The 16,471-nt window shown below is 40.2% G+C and overlaps 1 protein-coding gene across 1 annotated transcript in view; it reads left to right on the top strand.

The window, feature by feature from the left end:
• col5a2b (collagen, type V, alpha 2b) overlaps positions 1-16,471 on the top strand; it is a 121,779-nt gene that overhangs the window by 45,349 nt on the left and 59,959 nt on the right. Inside the window, exons 11-24 of the mRNA XM_055637630.1 lie at positions 118-171; positions 327-380; positions 518-562; positions 2,583-2,636; positions 2,966-3,010; positions 3,139-3,192; positions 7,887-7,985; positions 8,089-8,133; positions 8,491-8,589; positions 12,684-12,737; positions 14,156-14,263; positions 15,299-15,352; positions 15,459-15,557; positions 15,662-15,715. Coding sequence (XP_055493605.1) covers positions 118-171; positions 327-380; positions 518-562; positions 2,583-2,636; positions 2,966-3,010; positions 3,139-3,192; positions 7,887-7,985; positions 8,089-8,133; positions 8,491-8,589; positions 12,684-12,737; positions 14,156-14,263; positions 15,299-15,352; positions 15,459-15,557; positions 15,662-15,715 — 918 coding nt within the window. The remainder of the gene's footprint in view (positions 1-117; positions 172-326; positions 381-517; positions 563-2,582; positions 2,637-2,965; positions 3,011-3,138; positions 3,193-7,886; positions 7,986-8,088; positions 8,134-8,490; positions 8,590-12,683; positions 12,738-14,155; positions 14,264-15,298; positions 15,353-15,458; positions 15,558-15,661; positions 15,716-16,471) is intronic.

The raw sequence follows: 16,471 nt of genomic DNA, 5'->3' as shown, positions 1-16,471 counted from the left end.
GAGGTTTTCCCTTGCCTTGTTCATTGGTAAATGTAGTTGCAGAATTCTCAGCCAGACACCCAGTGTTTTATTAATGGAAATTTATTCAAAGTCTTAATGCCATTTCCTTTCTCAAAGGGCCGGAATGGTTATCCTGGAAACCCTGGCACACCTGGAATGAAGGGACACAAGGTAAGTTTCCTCGATCAGCTCCTTTGTCTTCCAGTTGCATAATTGTAATTGGATAACTTTGAGAGTAACATAATTATTAGCAATCATTCATTGTAAGAGCCTGAGCAATACATAGCAATACGTGTGTACAGATTAATTAATGGTGCCTTTCTCAGGGTTTCAATGGACGTGATGGTCGTCAAGGGGAAATAGGACTACCAGGAACAAACGTAATTATGTCTGATTTTTTTTTTAATCAATTGCAATTTAACAGAACATTAAAAAAAAACGGATTTAAATAATTAAGAGTTTGGAATTATATTATTGGAATTGGAATTATAATAATTTTTCATATGCTTCCAAACAGGGTGAACGTGGCCCACCTGGAAACAATGGCGTGCCTGGACAATCGGTAAGTAAGTCAGAAAATATTGTAGTTATGATGGGTAGAGAGAGCGTGCACACTAACACATTTGCTGCACAACATCTAGCGTTTGAAAGTGTCAGTCCAATTGCAGTTTCCCTCAGCCATGACAGGGATGATGATAGGGTCACAGAACATGGAAACAGGCCCTTCGGCCCAACTTGTCCACTTGCCCACACTGACCAACATGCCCCCTTTACACTAGTCCCACCTATCTGATTTTGACCCATATCCCTCTTAACCTGCTCTATCCATGTACCTGTCTAAATGTATCTTAAACATGGTCATCTGAAACATGGTCTGTATGCTTGTGTGGCCCAAAAGAAGGACGGGTCTATCCAAGGTACAAGTATTCTTGCACCTTCGGATGCATTTTTTCCTCTATCATTGCAAAATAGAATGGTGGAACAATCTATGCTCATGGATAAAATTGGTGTTAAATTAAATTTGGGGACGGTACAGAGGTAGAGTTGCTGCCTTAAAGCGCCAGAGACCCAGATTCAAACGTGTCCATAGGTGCTATCTGTACAGAGATTTTACGTTTAATTTTATTTAGTTTAGAGATACAGCGCAAAAACAGGCCCTTCGGCCCACCGGGTCCGTGCCGACCAGCGATCCCCGCACATTAACACCATGCTACACCCACTAGGGAAATTCTTACATTTACCAAGCCAATTAACCTACAAACCTATACGTCTTAGCAGTGTGGGAGGAAAACGATGATCTCAGAGAAAACCTGCGCAGGTCACGTGGAAAACGTACAAATTCCGATCAGACAGAACCCATAGTTGGGATCGAACCCAGGTCTCTGGCTCTGCATTTGCTGTAATGCAGCAACTCTCCGGCTGCGACCATGTTTTCCTCGTGACTGCGTGGGTTTTTCCCAGATGCTCTGGTTTCCTCGAACACTCCAAAGAATTACAGGCTTGTAGGTTAATTTGGCTTCAGTGAAAATTGTAAATTCTCCCTAATGTGTTGGATAGTGGTAATGTACGGGAACCGCTTGTCAGCAGGGACTGGGTGGCCGAAGGGCCTGTTTCTGCACTTAATCCCTAAATAAAACCAAATTAAACACCACGTGGTGTATTTATGGATGGCAGACACTGTCCTGCTTATTTTAACTATATTTTAATGGGATGTGAATATAGTTGTCAAGGCCAGAAGTTGTCACCCACCTCTTAATTGTTCTCGTGATGGTGGTGTGCCCACTTGAACTACTGCCATCCTTCTGCTCAAGATACTACCAGAGTATCTGCTGTTGAGTAATTCCAGGATTCAGGTCCACGGATGATAAAGGAATGGAGTATGCAGTATTTCCAAGCCAGGGTAGCATGCTGTTGGTGGAAGCCTTTTTCACTTGTCAGCTTCAGGTGTAAAAGCTGTGCGTTTGGAAGATCAGGTGGAAGAAAATAGCAGAATATTAAAACAAATTGCCAAAATAAACTGAATAAACCAATTGTATACATCAATTCAGAATACAAAGAATCCTTTTAACACAAAGTATCAAGATGCTCCTTTCATTGCAGCAAATGTTTCATGTGATACATATTGATAATACATTTTAATGCTGATTGTGGATAATTATTTAATTATATGTTGGCTGACATCTCCAGTTATATGAGAACCTAATTACACTCATCTAATTCTAAATTGCCTTCCTCTTTGTTTGTTACCTGAGGCCAGATTCCCAAATAAAATATCTTCGATAACTTCTGTCATGACAATAGATTGCCAGGTAAACAAGGGGAAAGTTTTTAGGATGTTCTCCAAGATTCTCTTTAAAAGCATAACATTCACTGACAAAAGCCATGATCAGTCTAAATGGAGAATTGGCATTTAGGATGGCATTGAAGATCTTCAGCTTTTCCTTCCATTTCACACACAATGATAATTACATTGACTGCACTTCTCAATCTGTGCACTGGTTCCCACGGACAAACATGCAGGAATAATGTTGAAATGTACTTTATCTCATTAAAATTGCATTTCTATTCATCATGCATACTAGGGGACTCCTGGTAGACCTGGTCAGAAAGGACGTGACGGGCTCCCTGGAACTGCTGTAAGTGCTGCTATTATCACTTGGCTTAGATTATGTCTATGCATCTGATATCAGTATTTTTTCCGATGTAACATTGATTAATATTATTTAAAGTATTTTTTAAACTTCAGCCGTTATAATGATAAAGGACTAAATAATGATTATAGCAACAGTAAACATTGCTCTGGTGCCTGGAAGTTGATAGTTGGAATTGTATTGAAATTGACCATTTTGTCTAAATTTGAGCTCTTTAAATTATGATTATTTCCTGTGATAAAATGCTAAGGTGATTTTATTCTTAAGATTCTCTAAGAAAATGATCTCTAAACGTGAATCTCTTTTTTGTTCAGGGTGCACGAGGTAATGACGGACCTCCTGGTAAAACAGGTCCAGCTGTAAGTGAAGTGTTAATTAGTGCATTGTGTATTTTTGTCCCTTGATGTCTTGTTTACTTTCCTAACTCAAATATTTTACATTTTCTTCAAATACATTCTTCTAAAACTTCTGTTATTTTTCCATTTAGGGAATTCCTGGTACTTCTGGGCATCCTGGTAATCCTGGTAGTGCAGGCCGCAAGGTATGCTGATCAAAACATAATCCTTGAGTTTGGATTTTTTTTTTCACTTTGTTTTCAGGATCTGGGCAACACTGACAAGGCCACCATTTATTGTCCATGCCTAAGTGCTTTTGTGATGGTTGTTGTGTTAACCTTCTTGAAATACTGCTGTTCCTAGAATCTTAAAGAATCATACAATCATACAGCGTGAAAACAGGCTCTTTGTCCCAACTTGTCCATATCAACTAACATGTTCCATCCACACACCGTGTCCCATCTACACAAATCCCACCTGCCTGTGTTTGGCCCAATATCCCTCTAAACCTGTCCTCTCCATGTACCTGTCTAATTGTTTCTAAAAAGCTGCGATAGTCCCTGCCTCACTACTTCCTCTGGCAACGCGTTCCTTACACACATCACCATTTGTTCCATCTAATGATGTTTCATCTTACTGTGCTGTTGAATGGGGAGTTCCAGAATTGAGATCCAACAACAATCAAGGATGACCATATATTTCTTAGGGTAAAAGTTGGAAGGAAGGAAGGAAGGAAGGAAGGAAGGAAGGAAGGAGGGAGGGAGAGGGAGGGAGGGAGAGGGGGGGGGAGAGGGAGGGAGAAAGAGAGAGGGAGGGGGAGGGAAGGAGGGAGGGAGGGAGGAAGGAAGGAGGGAAGGAAGGAAGGAAGGAAGGAAACCAATAAGTGATATAGCCATATGCTTGGGAGGTGCGTTTTGAATGTCCTACATAAACAGTATATATTAGTTTTGGAGATACAACATGGAAGCACGCTCTTCAGATATCAGAGTCTGTGCTGACCATCGATTAGCCGTTGACACTAGTTCTATGTTATCCCATTTACTCATCCTACACACTAGAGGCACGTTTTTTTACAGAGGTCAATTAGCCTTCAAACCCACACATCCTTGGGATGTGGGAGGAAACCGGAGCACCCAGAGGAAACCTGTATAATCACATAGAGAAAGAGCAAACTCCACGCAGACAGCACCCAAGGTCAGGATCAAAGCTAGACGTCTGCTGCAGCAGGCAGTAGTAGAGGGTGCAGACTGCACCCATGGTGAAGGGAATTAATGTTTAGGGCAATTAATGGGATGTTAATTGAATGTATAGGCTGCATTGTGCTGGTTGATGTTGAGTCAGTTGATGGTTATTGGCATTGTATTCATTCATGCAAATGAAAAGTAATGTAATGTCTCCATATAGAAATTATGTCTTCACATTGTATTCAGATTTTCCTCTCCTTGGGATAATTCATGTAATGCTTGGAGTCTACCCACATAACATTGAACTGGAAATCTTCTCAACTGAGAAAAATGAAAGGTTCATTAAAGCTAAATATTGCAACTGCTCATTCAGAGATTTGATTTTTTTATGGCATAGGACTGGAGAGAATTAACATAAAGCAATTTACAGTAGGAGCACAGATTTCTATTATACTTTCCAAGTCAAATTAAACAGTTCTGCTGTGCTGTTGTTGTTTTTGACAAAAGGAAATATGGAAACATAGAAACATAGAAAAATAGATGTAGGAGTAGGCCATTCGGCCGTTTGAGACAACACCATCATTCAATATGATCATGGCTGATCATCCAAAATCAGTACCCTGTTCCTGCCTTTTTCCCCATATCCCTTGATTCCTTTAGACCTAAGAGCTAAATCTAACTCTCTCTTGAAAACATCCAGTGAATTGGCCTCCACTTCCTTCTGTGGCAGAGAATTCCACAGATTCACAACTCTCTGTGTGAAGTTTTTCCTCATCTCAGTCCTAAATAGCCTACACCTTATTCTTAAACTGTGACTCCACGTTCTGAACTCCCCCAACATTGGGACCTTTTTTTCTGCATCTAGCCTGTCCAATCCTTTAAGAATTTTATATGTAGCAATTGATGCAGAACATATTTCCACAAATTCTAATATAAAATTTCTCAGTTGTTCATTGAGGATTAAATACTGATCAACATAAAAATGAGTGGATGTGGAGAGGATGTTTAGAGAGTCTAGGATTAGAAGTCATAGAATTAAAGGACTTTTTTTTCGGAAGAAGATGAAGAGGAGTTTCTTTAGTCAGAGGATGGTGAATCTGTGGAATTATTTTCTACCAAAGGCTGTGGAGTCTGTGGAGTCTGTGGATATATTTAAGGCAGAGATAGATTCTTGATTAGTACGGGTGTCAGAGGTTATGGGGAGAAGGCAGGAGAATGGGGTTAGGAGATAGATCAGCCATGATTGAATGGGGGTGTAGACTTCATGGGCCAAATGGCCTAATTCTATTATCTCTTATGATCTTATGAAATCTTTCCACTGCTCTTCTCATGGTGTGTATTCATTTATTATAAGCAGGAAAGAGAGCAGATGGAGGCTTAGTTAAATATCTCATCCAAATATTGTCATGTGCAACTGCATACAGATGGAGGTGTGCTCCAAAATAATGTTCCAAAATTTCTGTTGTTGTTCTATGAATTTCTGTATTTTATATATATTTAAGCCAATGTTTACACCAAATGAGGAAAGCCTTTGAATGTGTCAGATGGAAGCACTACTGCACTAAGCGAATATCAAGTTACTTGACTAAGAAGTCTGAAAGTTTAGATTATATGAGATCCAGGAAGAGCCAGCCAGTCGTATACAAAATTGGCTTAGGGGTGGAGAGCAGAGGATGGCAGTGGAGGATAATGTTTCAGATTGGAGGCTTATGACCGATAGTGTGCAACAGGGATTGGGGCTGGGTCTCCTGCTGTTTTAAATATATATGAATGCTTTGGATGAGAATGGATATGGCATGATTAGTTAGTATGTGGATAACCATATAACCATATAACAATTACAGCACGGAAACAGGCCATCTCGGCCTTACAAGTCCGTGCCGAACAACTTTTTTCCCTTGCCCTTCCCTTGGATGACACACAATTGGGCAGTGAAGCATATTGTCCAGACTTACGACAGGATCTAGGTCTGCTGGGAATGTGGAATGGCAGACGGAATTTAATTCTAAATGTAAAGTGATTTGGTTTGGGAGTTAAACTGTGACAGGACTTACTCAATGAATGGCAGGACCATGGAAGTGTAGTTTAATAGAAAAATCTAGGGCTATAAGCCCAGGTTTCTTGAAAATTGGGCCACGGGTAGACATTATGGTGAAAAAGGCATATGCACACTTGCCTTCATCTGTATGTGCATTGAGTACAGGAGTAGGGATGTCAATTTACAGCTATACAAACATTGGGAAGACCACACTTCGAGCATTGTGTACAGTTCTGGTCACTGCACTATAGGAATGATGTCATTTACCTGGAGGGGAAGCAAAGATAGATGTCGCTGGCTCTTGAGAGTTTAAGTCATAAGGATAGACAGGATAGGCTGTGACTGTTTTCCCTGGAGTGTAGGAAGCTGAGAGGTGACCTGATAGGAGGCTGATGAAATCATAAGGGGCATAGATAGGGTAGATACTCTTATGGTAGGCAAGTGGAAAAGTAGAGGGCATCATTTTCAAGTGAGATGGGAAATATTTAAAGGAGACCTGAGTGGTAGGTTTTTCACAAACAGGATAGTAGGTATATGGAATGAGTTGCCAGAAGAGATGGCAGTGGAAGGTACAACTATAATGTTTGAAAGACATTTCAACAGGTACATGGATAGGAACGGTTTATAGGGATGTGGACCAAGTTTTTTATGATGTATGTCCAACTTCAAATTGTTAAAGTTCACTAGCAGACTTAGGAACAGCTTCTTCCCCTCTGTTATCAGGCTTATGAATGGCCCTTTCATAAGCTAGGGCACTGCCCAATTCCCCTTTACCCCATTGTGGACATTGGACTTTGTATCTGGAAATGATGGGCTAGAATGCTGGGAACTATATTCTACACTTTGTATCATGAGTAGAGTTGAGTTTATTGTCACGTGTACCAAGACACAGTGAAAAGCTTTTGTCGCGTGCTAACCATTCAGCAGAAAGACAATACATGATTACAATTGACCCAGCCGCAGTGCACAAATACATGATAAAGGGAATAACATAAATAGGAGATGTTTCACCCCTGCAGCCATTAGATTTTATAATTCGGACCGCTAGGCTGTAGGGGGATGCATTCTTGCAATTTTTATTTTTTAATTGTTAATTATTGGTCTTTTTAAGTATTTATTGCTCTCGGGTAGTGTCCACAGTGTATTCTATGTATTTTCTGTCTGCGTTCATTTTGAATCTGTGGGTTTGTTGGTTGGGGGCTTCTGGACATCTGAATTTCCCTGAGGGGATCAATAAAGTATTTTTATTATTATTATTATTATTATTAAATAATGTTTAGAGCAAGTCCAGAAAAGTCAGATCAAAGAGAGTCCAAAAGTTTCCAATAACATAGATAGTAGCTCAGAACTCTCGCTAATTGTTAGTAAGATGGTTGAGTTGCCCAATAACAGCTGGGAAGAAACTGTCCCTGAAACTCGACATGCGTGCTTTCACACTTCTGCACCTCTTGCCTGATAGGAGAGGGAAGAAGGGGGAGTAGCTGGGGTGCAACTCGTCCTTGATTATGCTGGTGGCCTTGCCATCTATAAGATTGAATTGCTAAAATACAAAGCATTTAAATAAAGTGTTATGAACCAAACTAACTTTTTTTGCCTTGCAGCTTGGATTATGGATAAACTATCTGAAAGATTACACAGTCCCGAGAACATAACCTGTCTTTCATATTTTCCCTTGCAGGGTGACAATGGGGAGAAAGGTTCGATAGGTCCCAATGGTAATCCTGGACCTAGGGGTTCACCAGGTGTTAATGGCGGTGTTGGAAAGCCAGGCTATGATGTATGTAACCAACATTCACTGAAATCTTGTACATCTGCCTTTCATTAACCATTTAACTAATGTTGGAAAATATCATCTGAAGGTTTGATGGTTTATTTTGTAGGGGAAACCTGGAAAAGATGGATTGCGTGGGGCAGCAGGGCTTCCGGTCAGTTTCATCAAAATAATTTTTTGTTTATCGTGAAAATACAGCAGATTATTGCCATGATTAAAGAGGCGAGAGTTGGATAAATGTTGTTAGCTTATTCATTTGGTTTGCATCTGTCAAATGAATAGTATTTTAATCTTTTAATGTGAATTATTTGATCTTTGATGGAATCAAAAACTGTCTTTATGAACTTGAAAGGACTGATTGAACCTCCATTGGCTTGTCATTTTGATCATTCAATTTGTCATATTAATTATATGTGTTTGTCGTTATCCAATGTTCAGGATTTAAACCTATGATCAAGAGTGTATCCTTAGCCAAAAACTTCATTCATACCAGCTTCCCTTACTTTCTTAGGGTCATCCTGGCACTCCTGGAAATCCTGGAGCTCAAGGTCCAGTAGGTCATCCAGGTAAACAAGGAACAGATGGCCTTTCCGGTGCTCGTGGTTTACCAGTAAGTGCGAGAGTTTAATTACTTTATTTCATTAGTGTCAAGACAGGAATATTGTGCAGATCGCACTATGTTCAGAAATATGATTCTGATAACCAGGTTTAAATGGCAGTAGCATGTCTTCAACACAATTACGAATGTTTAAAACAATTAAGCCACAGATCTACCTGACATGTGAGTATTGAAGCATTAAATTTGTTCCTATATGCTCGTCCTCTGATTTAAATTACAGATAAAGAAAATAACATTATTCTAATTTACATGAGTTGTGAAAAATATTCTGAATGTTTAAAGATTGTAGCAATATGGGCCATGAAACAAGTCCGGGGATAAAACATAACCATATAACCATATAACAATTACAGCACGGAAACAGGCCATCTCGGCCCTACAAGTCCGTGCCGACACAACTTTTTTTCCCCTAGTCCCACCTGCCTGCACTCATACCATAACCCTCCATTCCCTTCTCATCCATATGCCTATCCAATTTATTTTTAAATGATACCAATGAACCTGCCTCCACACTTCCACTGGAAGCTCATTCCACACCGCTACCACTCTCTGAGTAAAGATGTTCCCCCTCATGTCACCCCTAAACTTCTGTCCCTTCATTCTGAAGTCATGTCCTCTTGTTTGAATCTTCCCTATTCTCAAAGGGAAAAGCTTGTCCACATCAACTCTGTCTATCCCTCTCATCATTTTAAAGACCTCTATCAAGTCCACCCTTAACCTTCTGCGCTCCAGAGAATAAAGACCTAACTTATTCAACCTATCTCTGTAACTTAGTTGTTGAAACCCAGGCAACATTCTAGTAAATCTCCTCTGTACTCTCTCTATTTTATTGACATCCTTCCTATAACTGGGCGACCAAATTTGTACACCATACTCCAGATTTGGTCTCACCAATGCCTCGTACAATTTTAACATTACATACCAGCTTCTATACTCAATGCTCTGATTTATAAAGGCTAGCATACCAAAAGCTTTCTTTACCACCCTATCTATATGAGATTCCACCTTCAAGGAACTATGCACAGTTATTCCCAGATCCCTCTGTTCAATTGTATTCTTCAATTCCCTACCATTTACCATGTACGTCCTATTTTGATTTGTCCTGCCAAGGTGTAGCACCTCACATTTATCAGCAGTTCATCCAGATCATTGGTGTACATGACAAACAACAAAGGACCCAACACAGATCCCTGAGGCACCCCACTAGTAAAGAAGATTAGTCAAACATGACCTTCCAGGCACAAATCCATGTTGACTGTTCCTAATCAGACCCTGTTTATCTAGATGCTTATATATATTGTCTCTAAGTATCTTTTCCATTAATTTGCCCACCACTGAAGTCAAACTAACAGGTCTATAATTGCTAGGTTTACTCTTAGAACCCTTTTTAAACAATGGAACAACATGCGCAGTACGCCAATCCTCGGGGACTATTCCCATTTCTAATGACATTTGAAATATTTCTGTCATAGCCCCGGCTATTTCTACACTAACTTCCCTCAATGTCCTAGGGAATATCCTGTCAGGACCTGGAGACTTATCCACTTTTATATTTTTCAAAAGTGTCAGTACTTCTTTTACTTTGAACCTCATAGTATCAATAGCTACTCTACTAGTTTCCCTTACCTCACATCATTCAATATCCTTCTCCTTGGTGAATACCGAAGAAAAAAAATTGTTCAATAGCTCCCCCATCTCTTTTGGCTCTGCAGATAGCTGTCCACTCTGTCTCTCCAATGGACCAATTTTATCCCTCGTTATCCTTTTGCTATTAATATAGCTGTAGAAACCCTTTGGATTTACTGTCACCTTACTTGCCAAAGCAACCTCATATCTTCTTTTAGCTTTTCTAATTTATTTCTTAAGATTCTTTTTAGATTCTTTTTACATTCCTTATACTCCTCAAGCACCTCATTTACTTCATGCTGCTATAATTATTGTAGATCTCCCTCTTTTTCCGAACAAGATGTCCAATTTCCCTTGAAAACCAGGGCTCTTTCAAAAACATTTTGCGTTTAGTTTTAGTCTAGAGATACAGCATGGAAAGAAGCCCTTCATTCCACCGGGTCCACGCCGACCGTTAGTTATCCATTCACATTAGTTTCCTTACTACAGACTAGGGAGAATTTACAGTGGCCTATTAACTTAGTTACTGAAGCCAATTAACCTACAAACTTGCATGTCTTTGGAATGTGGGAGGAAACCAGAGCAGTTGGAGAAAACCCATGCAGTCACAGGGAGAACATGCAAACTCCACAGACAGCACCCAAGATCAGGATTGAACCTTGGTCTCTACCATTACTCCACTGTTCTGCTCAAATACTATAAATTTTAAATGTATAATAGTTTAAATAGCATATGTAGAATTGTTAAACAGAATGCAGGAGAAGATGATAGAGGGAAATAGTTCTTTGCATAATGAAGACTGTGGAAATGTTTACGAAATGAAGAATGATGTACAGCAAGGAATGTTTCAAGCATTATAATGGAAACATAAAGGCAACAATAATTTTTTAAGATCCTGTATTTTATTTAGTTTAGAGCTACAGCATGGAAACAAGGTTTTTGGCCCTCTGAGTCCATGCTGACCAGCAATCAACCTTGTACTAGTTCTATCCAACACATTAGGGCCAATTTATACAAACCTACAAACTCGCACATCTTTGGAATGTGGGAGGAAACCAGAGCATCCGGAGAAAACCCATGTGGTCACAGGGAGAATGTGCAAGCTCTGCACAGACAGGACCCATAGTCAGGATTCAACCCAGGTCTCTGGCACTGTAAGGCAGCAGCTCTACCACTGTGTCATCAGTATATTATCGCTTTATTCTAATAAAATTCTACAGGTCTTTTGTTAAAATATAATCTTTGATTTCTTTACAATATCATTATGATCCAGTCTGATGGACCATTGCAACAAAGAGTGGTTAGGTGGTTCTTCTTAGTCAGATTAAATATCAGATATTTTGTTACCGAGCAGAAGGAAAAATTACAATTGACTCCTTTCAGCCACTGTCGAGCTGCCACTTGCCCATTGATAAAAATCACTGGGCACTGATGGATTGAATGAGTAGAGACTAAAAAAAACCAACATAACTGAAAAGAAATAACTGAAATGTTAGTAATAAATAGGCAATGGCTAAAAGAAAGAAAATAATTCCAGCAATTCAAACTATAACAAGGAAATACTGTACACAATTTGCAGGTTAGGAGAGTGAAACCATGATGGGTGACAACAATAGCATTTCATTAGTACATATAAGATAGTATATAGATGTGGGCGGCACAGTGGCTTAGTAAGCTGCTGTCTCACAACTCCAGTGACTGAGTTCAATCCTGACGCCCTGGAACCATCTGTGTGGAGTTTACATTTTCTCCCCGACACCAAATCAGTTTTGTCTGGGAGCTCTGATTTGCTCACATCCCAGAGATGACCAGGTTCTTGGGTTACAGAGTCATAGAGTGATACAGTGTGGAAACAGTCCCTTCGGCCCAACTTATCCACACTGGCCCACGTCCCATCTAAACTAGTACCACTTGCCTGTGTTTGGCCCACATCCCTCTGAACCTGTGCTATCCATGTACCTATTTAATTGCTTCTTAAACATTACGACAGTCCTTGCCTCGACTACCTCCCCATGGCAACACGTTATATACACCTACCACCATTGTTTGTTTGAAAAAGGTTGCCCCTCGGATTCCTATAAAATATTTCTCCCCCCACCTTAAACCTGTATCGTTTTACAATTGGCCACTTTACAATTAACTAAATTGGCCACTGTTGGGCTGAAGGTTCTCTGTCTCTAAACTAAAATAATATTCTGAAATCTGTTTCGAAAGTACAGCATGCCAAAGACCATTGAAACATCAACTAAACACAAGGGCCTTCTCCACAGTTATACCCCGTCTCAGGCTAATACACCTGCAAAGGTTGGCTTTAAACACATTCCTCCAGAACACAAAGACATTTGTCAGTCAAACCTAATATTTCAACTGGTTGTCTTTTAAGCCAAAACAAAAGCAATTATTTTGCTGGCATTTTCAATTTTGTTTTTCTAACAAAAAAAAACTTTTCATTTCTTAAGGGTGAATCTGGAAAACCAGGTCCATCAGGTCAACCTGGAGAAAGGAGTGAAGCCGTAAGTTTTGTGCTTTTTTTTGTTAACTTGGCAAATAGACACAATTGCCAAATTATTGTATTTCTCGTTGCGCTATGATGTTTTAGGTTCATCTTTTTGTTCACACAAATCTTAAAAGATTAATCCAGCTCTTTGCAAATTCTGACGTATGCTAATACAGTAATTATGAAATAAATGCCTTTTTATTCTCTTGAGCCTTTTCTAAATGTACAACATGTTCTTTAACATGTATAAAATCACTTCAGACATATTAACACATTTTGTTATTTGTTTAGACATTATAACTCACCAGGACAGTAGTATTTACCAGGCATGTGCTTTGAGTAATTACTCAGGGTAGGCACTGGGCAGTCAATCCATTAAAAATTGTTTAAAAAAAGCGCGCCTGCGCAGAAAATTGAAAAACCACGCAGATTGGTCCTGTTGGCAGTCCGTCGACTTTTTCAAAAATCTTTAAAAACAGCGCATGCGCAGATTGGTCTCCTCTCCTGTGGCCATGCGCAACACCTTGCGCACAGTCCATGGTGTAAAGACATTAGACAATAGACAATAGGTGCAGGAGTAGGCCATTCGGCCCTTCGAGCCAGCACCGCCATTCAATGTGATCATGGCTGATCATCCCCAAACAGTATCCCATTCCGGCCTTCTCCCCATATCCCCTGACTCCGTTATTTTTAAGACCCCTATCTAGCTCTCTCTTGAAAACATCCAGAGAATCTGCCTCCACCGCCCTCTGAGGCAGAGAATTCCAAAGACTCACCACTCTCTGTGAGAAAAAGTGTTTCCTCGTCCCCGTTCTAAATGGCCTACTCCTTATTCTTAAACTGTGGCCCCTGGTTCCAGATTTCAGCTGCCTCTATTGCCCGTTGTAAGTGAAGGCTTGAAGCAGCGTCCACGGCTCGTGAATTGAACATAGTTACGCGTATTGCGCATACTGCGGATGAAAGGCACGGGAGAATTACGCCTACCTAAGATCAATTATTAAAATAATAACCATTTAATAATAAACACTGAATTTAGTAAATTAATTGGAAATCTGTTTATATTTAATAATTATCTTTTAATAATTTTAGTCAGGGTAGGCACTGCCTGGTATTTACAATATTTGATTACAGTACCGTATTTGATTAGTACAGGTGTCAGATGTTATGGGGAGAAGGCAGGAGAATGGGGTTAGAGGGAGAGATAGATCAGCCATGATTGAATGAATGGCGGAGAAGACTTGATAGGCTGAATAGCCTAATTCTACTCCTGTTCCGAAAGTCCTTGAAGACAGGTTTGGTGCATCACATAAAACAATGATTTATCATCTTAAATAGGCTACATAACTCAGAGCAAAATGATTATTAATCAATTTCTGTGTCTATAAAAAATAAATAACTTGCCAAGATTTAACAATGCCTTTATCTTATTGCTAGGGTGCACCTGGAGGTCCTGGTCCCTCTGGCCCTGCTGGTAACGATGGGAAACCAGGCCCACCTGGTGAAATTGGGACAGTGGGACTGACCGGTCCGCCTGGCATGAAAGTAAGTAACAACTTGTATCATGCCGCAGAGAAAGCAACTCCTGGTGTAAAGTATACAAGAGTTGATGGGTATAAACCACTGCAAAACCTTCAGATAGTTGGAGTTGCCTTTGTGATGAACTGCCGGCTTTAGGCATGATGGATGGTATGGCATAAAGTAAGACAATGCTTATTGGGAAGCCCCCAGCAGGATAACAAGCCCCAAAGACAATAAAAGAAGAGTTGATGCTTCAGATCAAGGACACTTTGTCAGAAAAGATAATGTGAGAAAACATTTGTTTTATGTTGCCAAGGAAATCAGAGAGAACAGAAGGAGTGTTTGGTTTTCAAAGCGTTCTCTGTGTTTCTTGTTCATTTAGTCAGTGATTGATCGAGGTTACAATGTCAGCTTTAATTTGCAAGACTTTAATTGTTGCTAATGTTTCTTGTGATAAATCTTATTACTCCACAAGTTCATGCAGGAATAACCTTGGACTCTCCTACATTTGAATGTCCTCTGCTAAACATCAAATGGGATCCATCAAGCATTAACTTTACTTCAGGAATCTATGCTGATCCACATTTTATATGATGAGATAGAACTTCCCAAGTGTGCAGTCACTCTGATGTTTTGGGAAATAGCTTCCCAGAATTGATTGATATTAAACGATGCAATGTTTGCAAAACTGCTCACCCTATGCTGTCCCTCGCAAGTTTTCTTTCTCACAGATCCTTTTTACACCTCAATATTTGCTTTGTATTGCGACTGTTTCTTATAGTTCCCCTCGTGCGCAAGGACGCTACCTTTTCTTCTGTTTGAAGCATGACGTGGCTTCAAAATTAGTTAAAGATAGTCAACACAAGAGGAGCCCATGGCTTCTTGGAGTATATTCTTGTTTTGTATCGGACCAAATACTTTTTTGCAGATCATAAAATCCGTGCCACTCGGTTTTTCAATCCCTTCAGGGTCAGCACCATAGAGGAAAGCCTTTTCAACACAACATTTTTACATTGTCAAACTACACTGGAACTATGTCTTTTCTGCTCCTGTTTCTAGGGTACACCTGGAAATCAAGGCTTTCCGGGTCAAACTGGCCTTACTGGAGAAAAGGTCAGAACTTCTAAGTATATGAAAAATGAATGTCAATCATTTTGGTTTTAGCCAACTGACGATATCTGAAGAACTGTCCATGTAAATATAAATCTCATGATGACAGGGTCCATCAGGAGAAACCGGCCCACCAGGACCTGTTGGCGCAAGAGGATCTCATGGCGAAGCAGGTCGAAATGGAGACCCTGGCATTCCTGGAAATCGGGTAAGAACTATATTGTTTTCGTATGAAATATTAAGTAGCACCTGCAACTTTGGTGACCATATGTTATATACGTATTAAGTACCTATTATTTTTCATTACCTTAGGGAGCTCCAGGTGCCCCCGGCAAATCTGGTCCCGATGGCAAACCTGGTCCACAGGTAATTTGCAAAAATTGCAGTTTCCATTATTTGTGTGTCTTATTTCTTATATTTAATTTGTTTACTTCCTTATAACATAGGAGATCATATGAACCATCAGGTTTGTGTCGGGTGAATGAGAAATGCCACCAATCCCAATTCCCCGCCTTTCCTCCTGTAGCTTGGTCTTTCACACATACCCTATGAATTCCCCACTCATCTGCACCAAGAATAATTAGCCCACCAAAAGGCGGGATTACAGGATATGGGAGGAATCTGGAACAGCAAGGCAAAAACCCACAGGAGAACATAAGGGCGGAACAGTGGTGCATCGGTAGAGTTGCTGCCTTACAGCGCTGGGAACTCGGGTTCAATCCAGACTACGGCTGATGACAGTACAGAGTTTGGACGTTCCCCCTGTTACCATGTGAGTTTTCTCCGGGTGCTCCAGTTTCCTCTCACATTCCAAAGATGTGCAGGTTTGTAGGCTAATTAGCTCTGTAAATCTCCCCAAGTGGTGCAGGATAGCACTAGTGTACGGGGTGATCATTGGTGCATTCGGACTCAGTGGGCCAAAGAGTCTGTTTCCACATGGTATCGCTATACTGAACTAAATTAAACTAAACTAAACCAAACAAAACATGCAAACTGCACACAGCCCCGGTGGTCAGAATTGAACCTGGATTACTGGAACTGTGAGGCAGTTGTCTCACTTGATGGCATGCTGCTCCGTCTGTGAATATAAGTGTCTTAATGAAATCTAATAGTGAAAACCTA

This window comes from Leucoraja erinacea, chromosome 7 (genome assembly GCF_028641065.1).
Source record: "Leucoraja erinacea ecotype New England chromosome 7, Leri_hhj_1, whole genome shotgun sequence".
Lineage (NCBI taxonomy): Eukaryota > Metazoa > Chordata > Chondrichthyes > Rajiformes > Rajidae > Leucoraja > Leucoraja erinaceus.
Note: the sequence above shows the minus strand (reverse complement) of the source record. Positions and strands in the feature narration are given on the sequence as shown.